Genomic DNA, 21,020 nt, shown 5'->3' on the forward strand with positions numbered 1-21,020 from the left:
TGAATGACCTGAAGAGCAAGCTGCTTCCCGTGGATCAGTTGACAGGGGCTTAGTCAAGCTACGTAATGATGGGGACAGATGACACAGGCAGTTACTGAGGAATGCTAATCATTTTCTCAAATCCTGCAATCCTCCTGCCAAAACGCCTCAAGACATGCTAGAAGAGGCCATCACATCAGTCTGTTCCATATTTAACACTGAACACAGGGTCCTGATACAGAACACTGAGAAGGTATGATAATTGTTCTGGGTGAGGCAGGGTCCGGGCTAATTTAGCTAAAGTACCTTAGTGTGGTAAACACAATTAATCTTCTATTTTCTCAGAATAAAGGGCTATTTTCTTTTTAAGAGATGTCCTGTGTTCTCAAAGAGGATGACAGAACAAATGAATCATTTTCCATTACTCCACACATAGCACTTGGATGTTGAAAGAGCATGTGAACAGTTAATCCCCCTATATGGATGAGCTTCTGGTGACAGGAAGATCAGATCTAAATAGAAATCAAGCAAGGTATTTTATTTTTATCATTGTGGCTTTGAGACTTCATTTAAAAATAACTGAGATCAACTCTGTCTATACTTTTAAAGTCTGCTTTCATTATTAATCCTTTTTTGAATATTTAGAAATACTCTTTTGGCTCTTGTACAAAACACTTTCCTGACTAACTGCTGCTAAAACAGACAGAGCCTGAGACCTTCAGGTGTATTTTAAAATCATGGAAAATTCAACTCAACTATCTCTTAAGGAATCCCTGTGGACAGGCCATTCTTAGTTAAATGTACTAATAATTTGAAGTTATAGCAGTACATTTTGCCAGGCACCTCATCTAAAGAAGTAATGCTAAAGGTGAACTATGTTTGAGGTGCTCTGTTAAACTATGTCCTGAATGACCAAACAGGAAGGGCAAGAGGGGACATATGGGGCCTATGTGAGGGCAAATATGTATTTTTAAATAAAGTCAGCCAGTTTCTGCACTGTCAGCCATTGGCTGAGAAAGATGGACCCTGAAAGCTAGTGAGTATGATACACTGACAATGTTATTTGGTGAGCAAAGATCATCTGACATTAGCCACAACCAATTGTTTTCCTGAAACTTCACTTGCTAGAAAGTTTTTTGTTTGTTTGTTTTGCCCTTTCCTCCAAATGAAAGCCATGCATTCATGCAACTGGACATCAGTGAAGCTTTGTAGCCTGGCAGTTAGAATGATAATGGCCTGGTCTTGCCAAAAAGTTGAAATTTTGAAGCTAGGCCCCTCTTCCTCCACTTCATTTTAATATATTTAACTAAAACGAACAAGTTCTGCAGCCTTTACTAGACACATTAAAAACAAAACAATAAAAAAACACCAAGAAATAGCCAAAACACACGATACCCTAAAAATTAAGCAGGATTTCACAGAATTTTATCTCACAGACACTGGATAGGACATTCTGTCTTTCCTTCAGTCAACAAGCAATTATTAAGCACCCGTGACTCCACAGCAACGGGTTATGTGTAAATTCGAGTCCCTGGGTGGTGCAAATGGCTAATGTGTTCAGCTGCTACGGTTCACCTGAAAGGTTGGAGATTTGAATCCACTTAGAGGCGCCTCGGAAGAAAGCCTGGTGATCTCTATTTCCAAAAAAAACGAGCCCTTGAGAATGCCATGGAGCACAGTTCTTCTACTCAGACATACACGGGGTCGCCATGAATGAGAATCAACTCAACGGCACTGGTCTTATGTGTAAACTGCATCTATAACATCACTCCATCAGACTTCATTGTGCTGAAGCTGATCAGATTTAGTTCAAGGCTAGTCTTTGAGTTTCTTAGTGAAATTAAATTATTAGGGCAATAGAGAGAACTCTGTACATTATAATGTAATTCTAATTTAACCAGCTTTTTCCCCATTAAATTGAGAACTCGTAAGTTTAGGAACTATGTCTCACTTACATTCTCCATATCTGCAGTGTTAACACACAATAGCTACTAAATAAATATTTATTGAATTTGGTGCTACCACTACTGCTCAGCTATCCGGTAACTTGGTGCAATATTTTATATATATATATACACACACACATGCACACATCTACACGTATATATATACATAGATACATATACACATGCATATATACAGTGTGACAAAGCAGATGATTTATATTTGATCAAGAATGATCCTATGTGCTGTCAAGTGAATATGGGTATGTAAAGAGTTCTAGGAGTAAACTCCAAATGAAATAGTAAATTTATAACAAAAAGATCATATTAAGTTAGAATGGTATTCTACTTTTTCCTTGAGGACTCCCACTCTCCATGTTTTCTTGGGGTACATTCTAAGACAGCACTCATGGAACATATTAGGTAGAAAGACCAAATTTGGAATATTTTATGTTGCTTCATCTGCTTTACCCACTCCCTCTGACATCAGTTGTAAGCCAATGGTGAGAACTTTGCTCTATATTATTTCAAAGAAGGTGGAGACACAGGTACATCTCTTAAAGTCATGCAGAGCGGTGCTTTAAATACATGTGCTCTCTCCCTCTTAAAATTATAAGAAATGGAAGTTCCTAGAAATACCAAGTAACTACTGATCAGTGAGAACTGAATCTATCAGATGTACCGTTATATCATTTGAGAAAGTTAGATGCAATTTGCACACTCTGGGAACCACAGGAAATTCATTTATAAAAACCAACCAAACAAAGCTAATGATGGGAATACAGAATGGCAGTTTGCTCCCAGAACCTGGAACACAACAATGTACTTTTGCTTAACCTGTGGTCTGTCAGTAAAATATGTCATCACCACCCATTTACTACGTGGAACCAGTGGGCATTTAAAAAAATATTAGTTATTTTATGAATAATTTAGAGAAAAATAAATGTATAGCAAAGAAGAGCTTCATTCAAAAAGTTAATAATAATTTAAACATATTCCCATATTGAAGATATATGGTTTTGAAGATATAAATGCAACAAACTGCTAACCTGGTATTCCCCAATTTGAAAAATACCCATCTTGTAAATACTGATTCTAGATTTCAAATATATTTCTAATGAATTCTAGCTTATTATTACTTTTGTTTTTCTTGCACTTGCATCTTTAAAACACAACACTTTTGAAAACCTTAACAGCTCCTAATTTAGTTTGAGAAGACCTTCTTCTTTACTTCTTTGCAAGATTTTTCATTTTTAGATTTATAAACGTGAATTAGAATAATGAATCCAATGAAAAATTTTCATTTCTGTATCATCTTTTTTCTTCTAATCCCTTTTGTATACACACTTGTTTTCAACATTTGCCCACTTATGAACCACATGAAGTAAATTTTAAAAGAATACTATGACACATCTCTTAGCAAAATGGGCTGGTCCAGGTTCTTGTTGCAAAATATTGGCTGTTGAAGTCCTGTTGAATGACTAACTGCATGAGAGTACCTTATTTCCTTTGTCGTCCTCAGAAATAATTCTTGAGTTCGTGAAAATTCATCTAGGATATCACCATGTGAAGGCTCATAATCTGATATTTTACTTATACAATCAATTTCACCATCATCATTAGAGCTGAGAGTGCCACTGTCTCTTTATAATCAACTTCTGATAACTGTGAAATGCCTTCCTCTGACAGTCTCCTTTCTTTGTTATTATGGGAAAAAATTTTTAAAAATTCTGAATTCTCAATAAAAGTTAAAAAAAAAAAAAAAAGACTATACCTTCTTGAAAGATGATTCACTACATTGTTGGAAGACACTTCTCCATGGCATTGCTCACATCTTGTGATAGCTTTGGTCCTGACTACCTCCTCAATGATGCTTGTACAGCAAACAGCCTTGGAAGATGAGAGATAGTATCTCCTTCTGGGTTAAAGGTTGGGTAGGTTTGCTTGTTGCTCTCTTTATAAAATCAGGAGTTTCCTCAGCCGTCACACAGTTTCACTATGTGTGCAACATTCACCTGGGCCTGCCTTCGCATTGCCTCTATGAGAGTAGAGGGGGTGGGGAGGGAGGAGACACAGAGAACCAATGCAGATATGAAGCTCATGTTGCCTGCTGCGCTGTGTCTTGTGCCTTCTGCCAGCAGCATCGAAACTGTGGCAGGCTAACTTGCTAGCTGGCATATAGGGTCAGATCCCAGATCCCACACTGTTCCTGATATACTTGAAATACTTTAACACAGTAAGAAAACTGAAGGATTATGTAATATGGTGATTTAGGTTTATTTTACTATTATAACATCTTCTTATGTGATTCCATTATTCTATCATCATATAATTTTAATCTTTTCACAATTGTTGGGAACAATTGATAAGTAATGATAAAATAATTCCTAGGATGATGAAAAAGCAACATGTTTCAATAAAATTAGATCACCAACAACTCCTTATGGATCTTAGGTTTATAACAGGGTGCAATATACCCATACGGTATTTTACAAGACAGAATGAATTTTGGTCTGCTTAAAAAATAAGGAAACCTTTTTTCTTTGGAAAACCTTGAAAAAAGAGTAAAAGTAAACAAAACAAAAGAAAATCAATCTTACTAAAAGAAATCGACAAACCCACATTGGATCCAATGAACCTGATGGTAAACTAAGGGTTAAACTACCCCTGGAAAGCTCTCTACCTTTTACATCACCTCTCAGAATCCATTCATCCTTTTAGTTGCAAATTTCTCCTCCCTGTGAGCCTCCCCAAACCACTTTTGTAGAGTCCCATATGAAGTTTGATAGGGCTTCATGAGGTATCTGGCTTTTGCTGCCTTGAACGGACCATGCTTCATACTGTCCTTTGCACAGAGTAGTTGGCTGTCACACGTTAGATGGAGAAATAAAAGGTAATGGAACAGAAGGGATTAATGCAAAAGTCGTAAGTGGAAAAATGAGAAAGAGGTATAAGAGAGGCAGTTTACATAATTTTAGTCAATATGTCAAAAGCTAATTGACTAAATGGCCAATTTGCCCAATATACTAATTTACAAAAAAAGAAAAAAAGGTATTTTTTAAAGTTATACATATAGTTTGCAAAGATACTATATTCGTGAATTGGCCAATTTGTTAGAATTTGTTAAAATCAGGTTGGTCATTTGGTGGACTCATGACTGGCCAAACTGGCCCTTGAAGTCAGGTCTGACAAATTAAAATTTTAGGAAGAGACTAAAATTAAGCTGTTCAAGATTCTCGGAAAATTAAGGAAAACAAAACTTGAGAAAGAATCTTACCGTTTTGTTGGGTAGATTAGAAATAGGAAATATTGGTGAAAGAAGACATGATGGCATCAGTAGAAAAGACATGAAATTAAATCAGTGGAAATGAATAGGACTGAATCTAATAGACATGAAGGCAGAGCAATGCAAGCTCTGGAGATGGACTGTAAAGGCACATTCTCTAAGGGCACATCAAAAACGACCTAAATCAGTGACTCAAAACCATGGCTACACATCAGTATCATCTAGAGAACTTTAAGAAATACTGGGTCCTAACTCTAGCCTGAACAAATCTGGGGTAGGCTTGTTGAACTGAAATGATTAAGACTATCAAATAAGGGCTCTATATCTAAATTTCTCAGAACTTAAACTTAAAACAATTTAAATTACTCTTGGATGTAAAATTTATATAACATAGAGTGCCAAGGCACACAACAGTATGGCAAAACTAGGGCTAGAATTTAAATATCCTGATTAAAGAGTCAAACCTTTCCATTCCATATACTGCTTTTGTGGCTGGCCAGACATAAGGGAGGAACATTTTTAAAACTTAGTAAAGGGCTTTCCCATCGATTATCCCATTTGATCTTCTCAGCTACTTGTGACGAAATTAGGCCCGTTACATAGGTAATAAAAATTAGGCTCAGAGAGGCTAAGTGAAAGAGCCAAGACTCATAACTAGATCTTCTAATTCCCAGTCCAACAAACCCTAATCCTTCTCTAATACATTTGGAGATTCCCTGGCTTTTGCCTTGCCTTATCACTCAGCTCCTACACTTCTAGAACAAACAGAGCCTTCTTCATGAAAAAAACTAATGTCAATTAGGAGCTTTAAGGAATTACAGAGCAAAACAAAGTCTTAGTTAGAAATAATAGTAAAAAAAGATAAAAGCAGGAATTCCTCTGAAAAGAAGATATAAAAGAAGTTCTTCATAGAATCCAAGTGTTCCAAGCTGGTGAGTTTATCTACGATTAATGTGCTTTAGACTATAAGGTTAATGCCTGATGGCAATGAAATAAACAAGCCACTGGCCTTTGCAGTGGATATAGACAGACAGTAAGGTGCTAGTAGAAAACACACACACACATACACACACACTGAAGGGGCTCCAGGAAATCATTTATGGAAGACCAGCTATGCAAAATAATTAAGAACAGAGCCTAAAGAGAATAATGAGGGAACAGCTATTTTGCTGGTTTGGCCTTTCACTGTTTGATGTTCAAATATAATGTAACTGGGGGCAATGATAGGTTGAAATCATTCACTAATATTAAATAATTAACATGAGACTACTTTGGGTATTTATCGTAATAGTGCTAGTAGTGACAATTTTATACTCTCTCCAAGTCTTTCATCTAAGATCAAAGTTTATTAAAAGCCCTAAACAAACTTTATTAACACTGTATGTGAGTGGTATTAGAGCTGTTATGCAGATATATAAAATGTAAAAGATCAACTGAGGTGTTTAATATTACTGAGCAAGCTCAAGATAGAACTAGTATTACAACCTAAGGGCATGCCAACTCTTCTTCAGCATTCAAGAGGAAGAAAATAAGATCAAAGTTGCTTTATAAAACTCCATTTATCAATAAGTTTAGGGCATATTTTACCAATTCTAAATATGGTACAAAAAAATCAGTGCTGTATTTCTGAGTCTTCTAATTGTTCTAAAAACCAAAAACCAAACTCCTTGCCATCTAGTTGATTCCGACTCACAGAAACCCTGTAGGACAGAGTAAAACTGCCCCATGAAGTTTCCAAGGAGTGGCTGGTGGATTTGAACTGCCGACCTTTTGGTTAGCAGCCAAACTTTTAACCACGGTGCCACCAGTGCCCTAGTCAAAGTAAATATGGGATCTAGTTGTTAATTGTCTTCCTTTTCCCTTTGTATCATTTACTAGATACTTGGGATGTGTTCCTTATTCCTGTCCTCATTACCCTCACCAGTCACAAGTAGAGGTTGTGGAATGGAAAGAACACTATGTTACTAATCAGGAGGTTTGAATTCCAGCCCTATTTTGCCACACTTGGCAATTGATAAACTACTCTGGGCTCCAGACTTACCATCTATAGAGCGAGAGTTTTTTTGTTACAAAGATCTTTAAGACTCCTTCCACCTCTAACATTATCCAAAACATGAGATCCATGGCAGTAGGGACGTAGTCTGGTGCATGTTTCAGAACAGTGTTGAAACATGGCAAAATCTCAATAAATATCTGTTACATATTCTATGATTCTATGAACGTAAATTGTTTGATGACAACTATTAACCAAAAAAAAAAAAAAAATGTTGCCAGGGAGTCAGTTCCGACTCATGGCGACCGTATAGGACGGAGTAGAATTGCCCCAAAGGGTTTCCAAGGAGTGGCTGATGGATTCAAACCACTGACCATTTGGCTAGCATCGGATTCCTTAACCACTGTACCACCAGGGGTCCAAGAACTACTGGCAAGGTGGAAATTCTGTAATGATCATATTTTTAATTCCTCCTGGATTAGGCTAGAGCCTGTTAGAGGAGCTTTGAAATATCATCTAGTCTACTTCGCTCATAGGAAAACAAGAAAACTGAAATACAGACAGACTATACAACTTGCCCAAGATGCCTGGCCATGGTGAAGAACCTAGCTTTTCTGACTCTTAATCAGATACTATTTTTCTTTTTTTTTAACCATCTCACCTTCCATCATTTTAACTAGGTATATAATTATTTTCAGCTGAGCTTTATATATATTTTTAATTAGACCCACAAAATGAAAATTCTCCAGATCAGCTTTTTATTTAAAGTCTACTTCAGAAATACGTATACATATACTACTCTCACCTATGGTATGTTAAGGGTGTAAGACCATTGGTCTATAGATCTATAGAAAACTAATACACCATCATTCTGAAATTTCATTCAGATATGCTCTCTTAAGATAGTAGAAAGCATTTGTTACATGTATTATATTTTGCAGAAAGGTAAGTTCACTATGTTTTGTAATATACACTCATGTTATCTTCACGATATAAAGCATGGGCTTTTCACCCAGAGAATGCACTATTTTACTGATAGCATTTAGAACTAAAAAAAAGAACAAGCCTACAAAACACATTATCAAGCCAGGCAGTTTAGGCCAGGAAGTATGACTACTTATGAGCATCAAAAATGAAGCTGTCAGTCTGACGTCCAAACGCTAAGCAATTCAATAATATGAATTTCATCCCCTGGTGAAGCTCCATTCATTATGTAATTTCTCAATGATACTTTCCTGATGTCACCACTTTGATGAAAAATTTGACAGTGCTATTTTTTTTTTTTATAAGGAACCATTTCTGCAGGCTGAAAGGAAGTCTTATATTTTTAAAATGGTCATCACCTTCTGCAACAAGGTTGCAACCCCACATAAACAGCCCACTTGCTGTAGCAGTATATTCTCCATTTGACTATAAACACACAGTCATGTTTCAAAAGCTTAACCCTTTGAAGATAACCCCAATATTGAAAATCATACATATTTTAATACTAACACAGAATACAGGCTCTGTGTTTTAGGACAAGGTGGCAAAAGGAGAATGTCTAGATTGTTTCAACCAAGATCCCTCATGAGAGATTCATGAGGATATTTCCGTTTGCCCTCGATGCAAATACACAGAAGGTAGACTAACCTTAGAGCAGTGGGAAACTTGGCAGAACTGGCGCGGACTGGGTTTGTGCAAAACCTTTTTCCGCTTTCAGTTTGAATGGGTTCCCAGGAAGTGTCAAGTTTGAACAAATCCAAAATTTTACAGTGTAGCTCAGCCAAAACTGCTGAGATTCACCTGATTCTGGGTCAAAACCGTACAGAGCACACTGCGTTTCATTTGGTGGAAAGCCAGTCTGACTGAACCTTTCAGGCAACTTCAATGAGAGGCTCATAGCCTTGGCAAAACCAAAAATGAATCTAGCCCAATCTCTGGTTTTGAAACAGCAAGCTCTGGCTTTATAAAGAAATAAACACAAGTTTTACTTAGCTCCAAGATTATTACAAACACTTAAAAGAGGTATCACAAATAATTAAGCTATTTGGCCAGATTTATATACTGAAGTCAGTTATTTCCTGAACTTAACAAAGGCACTTTAGCAGATACATTAACTCATTTAGGGCCACATAGTCCTAAGTGTACTACAGCCCAATTCAGCGTCATAACGAAGAATAATGGTGCTTCCCCAACAACTTACGCACCTATACACTGCTTTGAATACACAGAAGGGTGACATATAATTAGTGTAAGATCCAGGATAAAAAGAAAATTAAAAATAAAAACAGCAATTGTCCACTTTGACACAGACGAGTGAAGTAAGTGCACACAGCGTTACTTAGCCTGTAATTTCTGTAGAGATATATTGGCATACTCCTGTACTCTTGGACACCAAGATCTTGTAGCTAAACCAATGTGCATAGTTCAAATCTGGTACTGTTAATGTGAGGTGAAGGGACCCTAAACAGATGGGCTGAAAGCTATAGCAGTTTCTTTAAAAATAAAAATCGTATTCCTAAATTTCCAATGTTTTGTCTTTTTTCCCACATAGGCAAATGTGCACGGATTTTTCTCCATGTAGCTACAGGTTGGGATTTAGTCTAGAAATTATATTAGCACTATAAATTTACATTGAAAATAAGGGAAATTAGGTTGTTTGGTAATTTTGATCTGAGAAGCTGATTAAATGCTGACAAATTGCAACAACATAATTGCACATCTGCTCTTAAAAGGGGTTTTCAAAATTTTGATTAGATACTAAGATTTTTTTTTTAACTATGTAACTCTTCCTACAACACACACACACACTTTTTAAGTTGTCTAAACTTTTTCATCATAAGGTAGTTACAAAGCATAAAGATTCTAGAATATTGTAAATATTGACTTCTTCAAATAAAACTTATATTACTTACTTACATTTACATTGTGAAATTGAAACTTAATAATTTGGTCTCACCATTTATCTTTTTACAAAATGACTAAGAAAAACCCTCTTTAAAAGACAGACGTTCTCTATTGTTCCTTTTCTCTTTGCATTTATATCTGTTTTTCTCACAGACTTTTATCCTAATATAAAATATATTTGTGCTTGCAATATTTTTCATTGGTTACTCAATTATACTTCATACTTTTCTGTAAGACAAATGTGTGTGTGTGTGTATATATATACGGTGTGTGTGTCTATATATATCTACCTATGTAAGTATATAAGTTGATTTAAAAGTTTTTTCTGTGACCGTAATAATCAACTTTTACATTTTTTAATGGGTTATCATTAGAACTAATATTAAGTAGATTATACATTTTCAGAAAAAATATTAAACGTGAAATATTAAGAAAAAAAAAAAACTTCCAAAATACATCTCTTAATGGGATAGACATGGCTTCCCCTCCTCCCAACACTCAATTAGTTCATGCGTCCATGGGTAAACACTAACTTTTGTGTGAATAAGACAGGGCTCTGTATTATTTTTATTCCTGTTTATGTTTCCATAGATTTAATCACTGAGAAATCTTGTTCACATAAAAAAGTACATGAGAATGAAAAAGTTTTGTTGTAACAATGTCACTCAACTTCTTGAATGCTTTCCTAGCTGTATAACAAATATTACATAGTGCTATGTCATCAAAAAATAATTTTAATGATCTATCAGCTCAACTAGGTCCTCTTGCAACTTTGTTGAAGGCAAAATTGGAAACCACCTGACTTGCCAAAGGATTGTAATGTAGTTATTAGAGTCATTCACCTTCTGTGTTTCTCGAAGGTATACCAAAAAGGTATTTACCAGAAAAACAAACAAACCCAAACCCGTTGCCGTCGAGTCAATTCCGACTCAAGACTTACCAAATTACTGTATTTGCTCTTCTTTTACTTAGAGACATGCTTTGTTTAACCCAAAATATGCAGAAAGAGTTGAGGAAAAAAGAAATCTTAATTTCAATATTGTTCTAACAGTCTATTTTGATACATTTATTGTAGAATTAAATATATTTTCATTAAAACCAAAGAGCTACAGATTGGCAAAGCCAGTCCTCAATGCCAAACCAATCAGCCAAATCAGGCTTCCTCTCAGGCAGGAAAAAAGTCTGACCTCATTTTTCGGTTCAATGAAGCATGCTAATATGTGCCCCTTTGACAACTGTCTCACTTTTAAGTTATAAATCTAAAGCAAATAAATAAAGCATGAAGTCGGGCCAAAGTTTGTCACCTGAAATAAGACACTGCTGCCTTCAATTATTTTTTTATGAACATTCTCTGCTTTATTCTCTAGACTTACAAATTCTTTGATTATAGTAGAGTGGTGGAAGAGATGAAGTCATTACATACAATTATCATCACTCCCCCCATCCCAATCAATATATCTCTAATTCAGAACACCCCTATCTGGCTAAAATACCACAAATATCTGATACAACTGTTTGTCCTTAAGAAGACTACACATGCTCCAAGAATGACAAGAAGCCTTACTTCGGTGTCTTGATTAAAGGAGGCTTTGTTGTTGTTAGTTGCCGTCAAGTCAAATCCAACTCGTGGTGACTCCCGTGTGTGCAGAGTAGAACTGAAGGCTGTGAACTTTTCAAAGCAAATCAGCAAGCCTGTCTTTTGAGGTGCCTCTGGGTGGGTTAGAACCACCAACCTTTCAGCTAGTAGTCAAGTGCTTAACCATTTGTGCCACCCAAGGAGGCTTTGCAGGCACCAAAATCTTAAATGATCCCTTTGTTTGTACAATGAAATACCTGGGGGAAGTTCTGGCCGTGGGATTGTGGATGGGTGAAATAGGCCTTACTTTTGAAAAGTGAGAGGACATGGACTTTGAAAGGCAAGATGGCCTCTTGAAGCAGAACCATTTTAGGAAAAAAAGTACATGTAAAGTTGAGGATATAAAAATTGATTCCCTAAAACTACCGTTTGCCTGAATATCCGTTGGGAGACTTTTGCAGAGTCTCAGGGGTGTGTTACCCCAGTGTGAAGACCATGCTCTAATTCATCAGTTATAGAATACTGATAATAATTATCACCGACTACTTATCAGCATTAATCATTTCACAGTAAAATAACATGTTTCAATTCCATTTCATTTTATTTTTTTCTGGTAAAACATGTCATAGATATAAAAGAGTACATAAAATATATAATACATTTTAAATAATTCTTTGTGGTTATAATGAGCATTTCTCTGATTACTAATGAAGCTGACCATCTTTTCACAGGTGTTTCTTTTTCAGTTGAAAGGCTTGCTCATGTCCCTTCCCCCCTTTTTTTGTAAATCTGTATTGTCTTTTTCTTATTGCCTGTAGGCAATATATTTGGATACAAATCAGTGGTCAATTACATGTTTTACAAATATATGCTAGTTGTAGATTTTCTTTCAGCTGTCTTTATGTTGTCAACTTAAGAAGTTCTCATTTTTGTTTCAATAGGCTATTTTTTTTAGAGCACAGTTTCTCCTATTATTAACATCTTGTATTCCTGTGGTATATTTGTTACAATTGATAAATCAACACTGATACACTATTGTTAACTAAAGTGGATGTTTTACATTGGGTTCACTCTATGTTGTATAGTCCCACCGGTTCTGACAAATGTAATGCCACGTGTCCACCATTACAGTACTGTAAAGAATAGTTTCAACCATCCTAAGAATTCACTTTACCTATTCATCCCTCTCCCGTTTCCCCCCAAACTCTGGCAACCACTCATCTTTTTACTATCTCTACAGTTTTGCCTTTTCCATAATGTCCTATATTTGGAATCATAGGGTTTATAGCTTTTTCAGCTTGGCTTCTTTCACTCGTTGTTGTTAGCTGCCTTCAAGTCAGCCACTGACTCACGGTGACCCCATGTGTTACAGAGCAGAACTGCTCCACAGGGTTTTCTTGGCTGTAATCTTTATGGAAACAGTTCACCAGGCCTTTCTTCTGTGCAGCTGGTGGATGTGTTTGAATAACCAGCCTTTAGCTTAGCAGACAATTGCAAACCACTTGCGCCACCAAGTCTGCTTTTCTTAACTTAGCAGTATGCATTTAATGTTCTTCCATTATGTTTTTTCTTAGCTTAATAGATCATTTCTTTTTATCACTGAGTAATACGCCATTGCTTAGATGTACCACAGTGTGTGTGTCCATTCATCTATTGATGGGCTGGGCATCTCTGTTGCTTCTAATTATTGACAATTATGAATAAAGCTGCTATAAACATTCGTGCACAGGTTTTTGTGTAGACATATATTTTCAACTCATTCGAGTAAATAACTAGGAGCGTGACTGCTGGATCATATGGTAAACCTATGCTTAGCTTTTTAAGAAACTCCCACACTGTCTTCCAAATTGGCTGTAGCATTTTGCATTCCTATCAGTAATCAATAAATGTTACCATTATTCCATAGCCTCACCAGCAGCTGGTTGTGTCAGTGTTTTGGATTTTAGCCATTCTAATAGGTGTGCAATGGTATCTTGTTGTTTGGACTTTTAATTCCCTAATGGCATGTGGGAGCCTTGGTGGCGCAGTGGTTAAGAACTATGGCTGCTAAGCAAAAGGTCGGCAGTTCCAATCTACCAGCTGCTCCTTGGAAACCCTGTGGGGCCGTTCTATTCTGTCCTATAGGGTAGCTATGAGTCAGAATCCATTCGATGGCAACGGGTTTGGGTTGTTTTTGGAATAACGTATGATGTTGAGTATCTTTTCATATGCTTATCTTCTTCGGTAAGGTGACTTCAGGCTTTTTGCCCATTTTGTAACCGGTTGTTCGTTTTCTTATTGTTGAGTTTTAATAGTTCTTTGTATATTTTGGAGCTGCAGTGGCGCAGTGGTTAAGAGCTCTGCTGCTAACCAAAAGGTCAGCAGTTTGAATCCACCAGCTGCTCCTTGGAAACCCTATAGAGCAGTTCTGCCCTGTCCTGTAGGGTTGCTGTGAGTCAGAATCAACTTGGCAGCAATGCATTGCATATTTTGGATATAAGTCATTTATTAGATATGTGTTTTGCAAATATTTTCTCCCAGTCTGTGGCTTACTTCATTCTCTTCACAGTGTGTTTTGCAGAGCAGAGATTTTTAATTTTAATGAAGTTCAGTTTATAACAAATGAAATAGGTGTAACTATAAAAATATATGTACAAGATCCACATGAAGAAAGCTACTAAATTCTGATGAAATAAGTCAAAGAAGATGTAAAAAAAGGATATCCAACAATTACAGATAGGAATACTTATATTATTATTACAATGTCAATTCCTTCCAAATTGATCTATAAAGAAAAAAGTTTTTTTTTATAGATTCAACATAATCTGGATCAAAATTCCAGCAGTTATTTTGTGGGTATCAACAAGCTCATTCTGAAAATTATGTGGAAAGGTAAAATATTCAGAACAGCCAACAAAATACTAAAGAATAGAGTTGGAGGACTGACACTACCCAACTTTAGGACTTTCTAGAAAGCTACAGTGACCCAGACAGTGTGGTATTGATGAAGCAATAGAGAAAGAGATCACTCACGCAAATATGGTCAACTGACCTTTGACAGAGGAGCAAAGGCAATTCAAATGGAGGGATAGTTTTTTCAACAAATGATGCTGGACAACCACATACAAAAAAAGAATCTAGACACAGAGCTTACATGTTTCAAAAACATTAACTCAAAATGGATCATAGACCTAAATGTAAGACACAAAACTAAACAACTTCTAGAAGATAACACAGAAGAAAATCTAAGTGACCTTCTGCTTAGAAGAACCACCAATTAAAAACAGAAGTTCTCAATTTTAATGTTACTTTTATCAGTCATTTCCTTTATGACCTGTTTTCAATGCCTTTTTTATTTTTTCAAAATCCTCCCAAATCCCAAGGTTATAAAGATGCTCTATTATACTGCATTCTAAAAGCTTTTAGTTCATTTTTTGCATCTGATATGAGATAGGTATCCAATTTCATCTTTTTTTCCATACCAGTTTTTCCAATGCTATCTATTCAAAAGTCCATCTTTGCGTCCCTGATGATGTGTTGCAGTTCTGTTTCTGGGCTCTCTAATTGGTTCTATTTACCTATTGATATATTCCTGTGCTGAGTAAACACCGTCATAATTTTCATAGCTTTAATAAACTTTTATATATGTTAGGACAACTCCCTCTACCTTGTTTTTCTTCAGAAGAGTCTTGGCTCTTCCAGCATATTTTCTCTATGAAGGACTTGCACTTTTTGTTGCTGTTGTTAGAGTCATTCCTAGGTACTTTGTATTTTTTGTTAATAAAAAAAAAAAAAAAACAATGCTTTTAATTATGTTTTCTCAGTGATGCTGGTGTTAGAAAAATTAAATTGTCTTTCATATACTGTTTTTTATGAAGTCAACCTGCTAAACTCTTTTTTTGTCTCATAATTTAGCTATGAATACACCTTGTTGCTTTTTAATATAAACAATCACATTATTAGTAGATAATGACAATTTACAGCACTGGAGGAATCTTGGTTGTGCAGTGGTTAAGAACTTGACTGCTAACCAAAAGGTCTGCAGTTCTAATCCACCTGCTGCTCCTTGGAAACTGTATGAGGCAGTTCTACTCTGTCCTGTGGGGTCGCTATGAGTTGGAATTGACTGGACAGCAACAGGTTTAGTTTGGTTTGGTTTACAGCACTGGATAGGCCTGCCTGCCTGCCTGCCTGCACAGTGTCTAATACGAACTGTGGAATGGGACATCCTGTGCTTGTTTCTGGTCTTAAAGAAGGACTTCCAACAGCTCAACATTAAAGGTGATGTTCACTATAGATATTTTCATATGACCTTTATCAGATTAAGGATTCCCTTCTATTCTTAGTTTGCTAAAAAAAGGTTGTTGATGATGAGAATGGTGAGAATAAATGCTCTTTATTGATCTATTGTGATAATTTTTTTCTCCTTTATTTGCCTTTATGGTAAGTCACTTCAATTCTTTTCTAATATTTAACCAGTCCTGAATTCCGAGGATAAGTTCAATTTGTTTATGATGAGTTATCTCTTTTGCACAATCTTGAATTTATTTTGCTAATATTTGTGTATAATATTTTTTGCATCTATGTTCATGAGTGAGAAGTGTCTGTAATTGCCCTTGTTTACACTTTCTGTATCTAAGTTTTACACAAAGGTTATGCCAACTCATAAAATGAGTTGGGCAGGTTTCCTTTTTCTCTAGTCCCTAGGGAAAAAAAAGTATAAACTTGAAATGATATGTTCTTAGAACACTGGGTAGAACTTATCTATTAAATTATTTGGGCTTGGTGGCTCTTTCTGGAAAAATTTTTAATTGTTAATTTTATTATTATTATTGAATTATAGGGTTATTCATGCTATTTCTTCTCAGTTTTGGCAATTCATATCTTTCTAGGCATTTCGTTATTTCTCCTAATTTTTCAACTTAAAAATGCATAATCATTCACAACGCGATTACACACTTAATACCATTCTATATATATACCAGTTACCATCAAGTTGATTCCAACTTACAGGGACCCCATGAGTTGTAGAGTAGGCCCATAGGATTTTCAAGGCTGTGACCTTTTGAAAGCAGATCTCCAGGCCTTTTTTCTGAGACACCTCTGGGTAAGTTCAAAGCACCAATCGTTTGTTTAGTAGTTGGGCATTTAACAGAGTCCTCCAAGACCTTCTTACTAGCTGTAGTTATAACCTCTTTTTAAATTGGTAATATTGTTCTTTTTTTTTTTTTTTTCTTAATCAGTCATGCTAGACATTGGTCTTTTTTATTATTCTTTTCAAACAACCAGCTTTGCTATGTTGGTTTTGTCTATTTTATTATACTTGTTTTCTATTTCATTAATTTCTAATCTTTTTTCTATTTTCTGTTTGTTTTGTATTCTTTTGGATTATTCTGCCATCTTTTCAATTTCTTACATTGGTTGATAAGATCATTAATTTTTTATCCCTTCTGTTCTATGTAATCATTTAAGCCTTTAAATTTCCTTGTAAGTGCTACTTTCATTATATCCCAAGCAATTTAATATTATCATTCAGTTCTATATATTATACAGCTTCTTCATTGACCTATGAATTGTTCAGAATTTTGCTTTGAAAGTTCCAAACGTCTATGGCTTAGCTGGCTCTCCTTTTGAAACTCAGAACTAGATATGACCACATAACTATGTTCTGGCCGATGGCATGTGAACATAAATGATGTGTGCAACTTCTAGTTTCCCTTGAAGACAAACTGCATGCCTTTTCTTTCTTTTTCTTCTGGTTACAGTGCAAATATAAGGCTTGAAGTGGAACAGGTATCTTGAATCACGAGGAGAAAGCAGTGTATTGAGGATGGTGGAATAAAAAGACAAAAGGATCCTAGGTTTCTGACACTGTAGTACCACCATATCTGCCCTGGACAGCTTATGTTTATTTAGATGGCTACATGACAGTTAATTTCTATCTTATTTAACCCATTACTATTTTTGGGTTTCTCTGAACTACCATACTTAACTCTAACTAATACAAAGGTATGAGAATCTAAAATATCATGGTATTAATGGAAATGAAAATAAGGCAGATTTGAGAGGGGAAATGGAAAATTTATATTTCCAAGCTCAATCACCTTCTATTCCCTTCGCTTCCTAAAACAGCTCTTACTGTGCTGCCTATATACACTCTTCTCCCTTAACCTCTCACTTACTGACTGCACTAGTTCTCTTCTCTAATCAAGGGCATCCACTCTAACCTTGCTTTTTCTGTCACCAAATTGCCCCAGCCCTTAAGTTGCCAAGCAAATTCTTCTGGTTCAATTACCTCAAAGGTGCACTTTCTTACCACTTCAATCTATTATGCATATTGCTACTGCATTTGTATTCCTATACACCAGACGTATCATGTTGCAACTAAACCCTGATTAAAAACTATTGGTGGTTCCCTGTTAGCTAAATAGTTGTGCTACCACCTCATACCTCCTGAACTTGCAATGATCATGACAGAGAATGCACCGTGATCACAGCACTGTTTCTAAAAAGGCAGCCAAAGGATCCTCAAAAGAACGTTTCAGTGGCCAGAACCAACCATTAGGAACTGGCACTCAGGAAGAAATCCATCTTTATTCCTGAATCTAAAAGATCAAGTAAACCCCTTGGTTTGTATTTTAAGACCCCAGACTGTCTACCATTTCTTTCCCAAACTGTAATGCTTATTATCTCCTATGAACGTATAGAGAAAAAACATGAAAGACTTTGAAATAAAACAAAAGCTTGCTGGGTGTCATCAATGGAAAACTCATTTTTGGTGTAGCACACTGTTCTCGATTTTCTGATTCTATAGAATCTCTGTAGCTGTCACTGTCTTTCAGTTCTTTATAACTCTGTGAGTTGTAGGCAACTGAGAGCAATGCAAATGATTCTTGTCCATAGACAAGCAAATAAATTTTATCTGGTGGAGGTTCAATCAATTTCTCACAGATGTGGAAGAAGCCAGTTTTACATCTATTTTAAATTCATTTCAGTACTTGTTAGTACCTAAATATGTATGATTTTTGAATGCTCCTTTAAGTTAGTTGTAACATCTTGTTCGTTTGCTAATTAATGAGTTAAATAAAATCTTTGACATGAGTCATTTTGTATTTGTAGGAGTCATAATTTTATCTTTTTAAAATATATACATATCCTTTTAAAAGACCACAATGTTCATTACTATCTTCATTTTTGTTATATCCCCAGTATGGAATGCCTTCTCTGCCTCTATCTACTTGACACTACTAATTCTTCACATTTCAGAGACAAATTTCACCTCCTCCATTATTCCTGCAAACTACAAAATCCATGGCTTTCCATGATAAAACTAGAACATAGTGAGGTCTTAAATTGTTTTTGCAGTTATCTTTTCTTCATAATATCTCCTACCAAATGCACTGACTATGCCATTCATGTGTGGTAGACGATATATTTCTATCTTACATAATTACTTATACATAAGTATTTTCTCTCCTCAGAGTACAAATTCCTTGCAGGCACAGGTCATAACTCATTTTTCCTTTTTTCCTCTTCAGTGTCAACATAGTGCCCAATAAATACCCACTGGCTGAGTCTCATCAGGGGCCAAAACTGGGGCTCCCAATCAAGACTCTTTTTTAGGTAATCACTTAGCTTTATTTGGAGAATCCACTTGCTACGTTTTGGCTGCAAGTAGCTCCTTCCCAGGAGAATTCACACTGACCTTTGGTGAAGACAGAACTTCTGCAGAACATCAAATACATTATTGACCAGAAAAACCAGAGAATAAAGAATAAATTGATGTGATTCTGGGGGAATTTTGTTCCCTTAACTATTGTACTGGTACTGTTTATATCTATATTCCTAAGTACAGTGCTATGCGAGGGTCAGATACATTCATTCTACAAATGATTACTGATTGTCCACTTGTCTCAGTCATTTTTCAGGGCCTTGGAGATGCACTTGCAAATAAATGAAATTTCTGAACCAAGGTACTTACTTGCTAGTGAAGGAGAGAGAAAAGTTGAGGAAAAGAGGGGAAAATGGACACGTGATTATGACCTAAACACACAGACAATTGCTGACAAGCCAAACCAAGCTTCTCATTATTATAAGAAGACTATCTTATTTTTTCAACTATTACAGCTACTGGAACTTTAAAATCAGTCTACTATAAATACTTCTAATGGAATGATAACATTTCAAATATTTGCAGATTTGTCTCACCATAATGTATACTCTAGGAGCCCTGGTGGAGCAGTGGTTAAACTGCTTGACTGCTAAACAAAAGGTTGGTGGTTTGAAACCACCAGCAGCTCTGTGGGACAAAGACGTGGCAGTCTGCTTCCATAGAGATTTACAGCCTTGAAAACCCTATGGGACTGCTATGAGTTGGAACTGACTCCACAGCAGTAGGGTTGGTTTGGTTTAATACATACTCTAAGTGTAATACCTTATGGATCCTAAATACCAACCCAACCAAATGCAGACCATCACTTTTCTATGGTTTAAGTGATGAGTTGTGAGATAATAACAAATGATCTTGAGATCACTTTCGGCATATTTGATTTTATGAGCTATAAAATACTTCACCAGCTGAAGAGTCTACTAAGTGTATTAAATCAACTCCTTATAATGCCATCCAAAACCAAAAGACTTCATAATATTTGAGCACTAATATTATTACTGAACATTTTAATTTTTATGGTTTTACTTAGGATAATTACTTCAAATTAAAGCCATCTTGAGAAAACTGCCACTGTAAAAAATCTAGTCCATTTAATCAATTTTATTTTTCTTATGATGACTTTTTCATCTTTGTTCCTAGAGGGACCCTTAGAATAAGGCACTTAAGATTCTATTTCAAAGTAGTTTGTTAGTAAAGAGATTCAGTTTTTAATAAGGACTAATAAATAGAAATAACAGTTATACACTTTTTTTTGTTTGTTGGTATGATTTTCAATTTCATGTGGCATATTATTAAAATTCAGATTAAATAAGAAATAACAAGAAACCACGTAATGGTAATGATAACCTAACATTTGTGTGGTCCTAAATATTTTTACATGTATTTTCTCTATTTTTACGACAAACTGATAAACTAGATAACTACAGCCGTTTTGGGACCCCTGGTGGTACAGTAGTAAAGAGCTTGGCTGCTAACCAAAGGTCAGCAGTTCGAATCTATTGGCCACTCCTTGGAAACCCTATGGGACAGTCCTACTCTGTCCTATAGGGTTGCTATGAGTCAGAATCGACTCATGGCAATAGGTTTTTTTGTTGTTCTTGTTTTTTATAGCCATTTTAAAGAGCTCTTGTGGCACAGGAGCCCTGGTAGTTTAGTGGTTAAGAGCTTGGCCGCTAACCAGAAGATTGGCCGTTTGAATCCACCAG

At 35.8% G+C, this 21,020-nt stretch overlaps 1 protein-coding gene across 15 annotated transcripts in view; it reads right to left on the reverse strand.

Annotated features, from left to right (window-relative positions):
* The window catches only part of CEP128 (centrosomal protein 128), a 554,311-nt gene that overhangs the window by 81,093 nt on the left and 452,198 nt on the right, over window positions 1–21,020 (reverse strand). For 3 of the 15 annotated variants that reach the window (XM_064292824.1, XM_023546443.2, XM_023546445.2), the window contains one exon: window positions 16,858–19,370. The exons of the other annotated variants lie outside the window; for them this stretch is intronic. Coding sequence is in view for 2 of the 3 variants with exons in the window: in XM_023546443.2 (XP_023402211.1) it covers window positions 19,341–19,370 (30 nt within the window). In the remaining variant the exon portion in view is untranslated. Of the gene's footprint in view, window positions 1–16,857; window positions 19,371–21,020 lie in introns of those variants that run through there. 15 annotated transcript variants of the gene reach the window in all.

The sequence above is a fragment of the Loxodonta africana genome, chromosome 10 (assembly GCF_030014295.1).
Source record: "Loxodonta africana isolate mLoxAfr1 chromosome 10, mLoxAfr1.hap2, whole genome shotgun sequence".
NCBI lineage: Eukaryota > Metazoa > Chordata > Mammalia > Proboscidea > Elephantidae > Loxodonta > Loxodonta africana.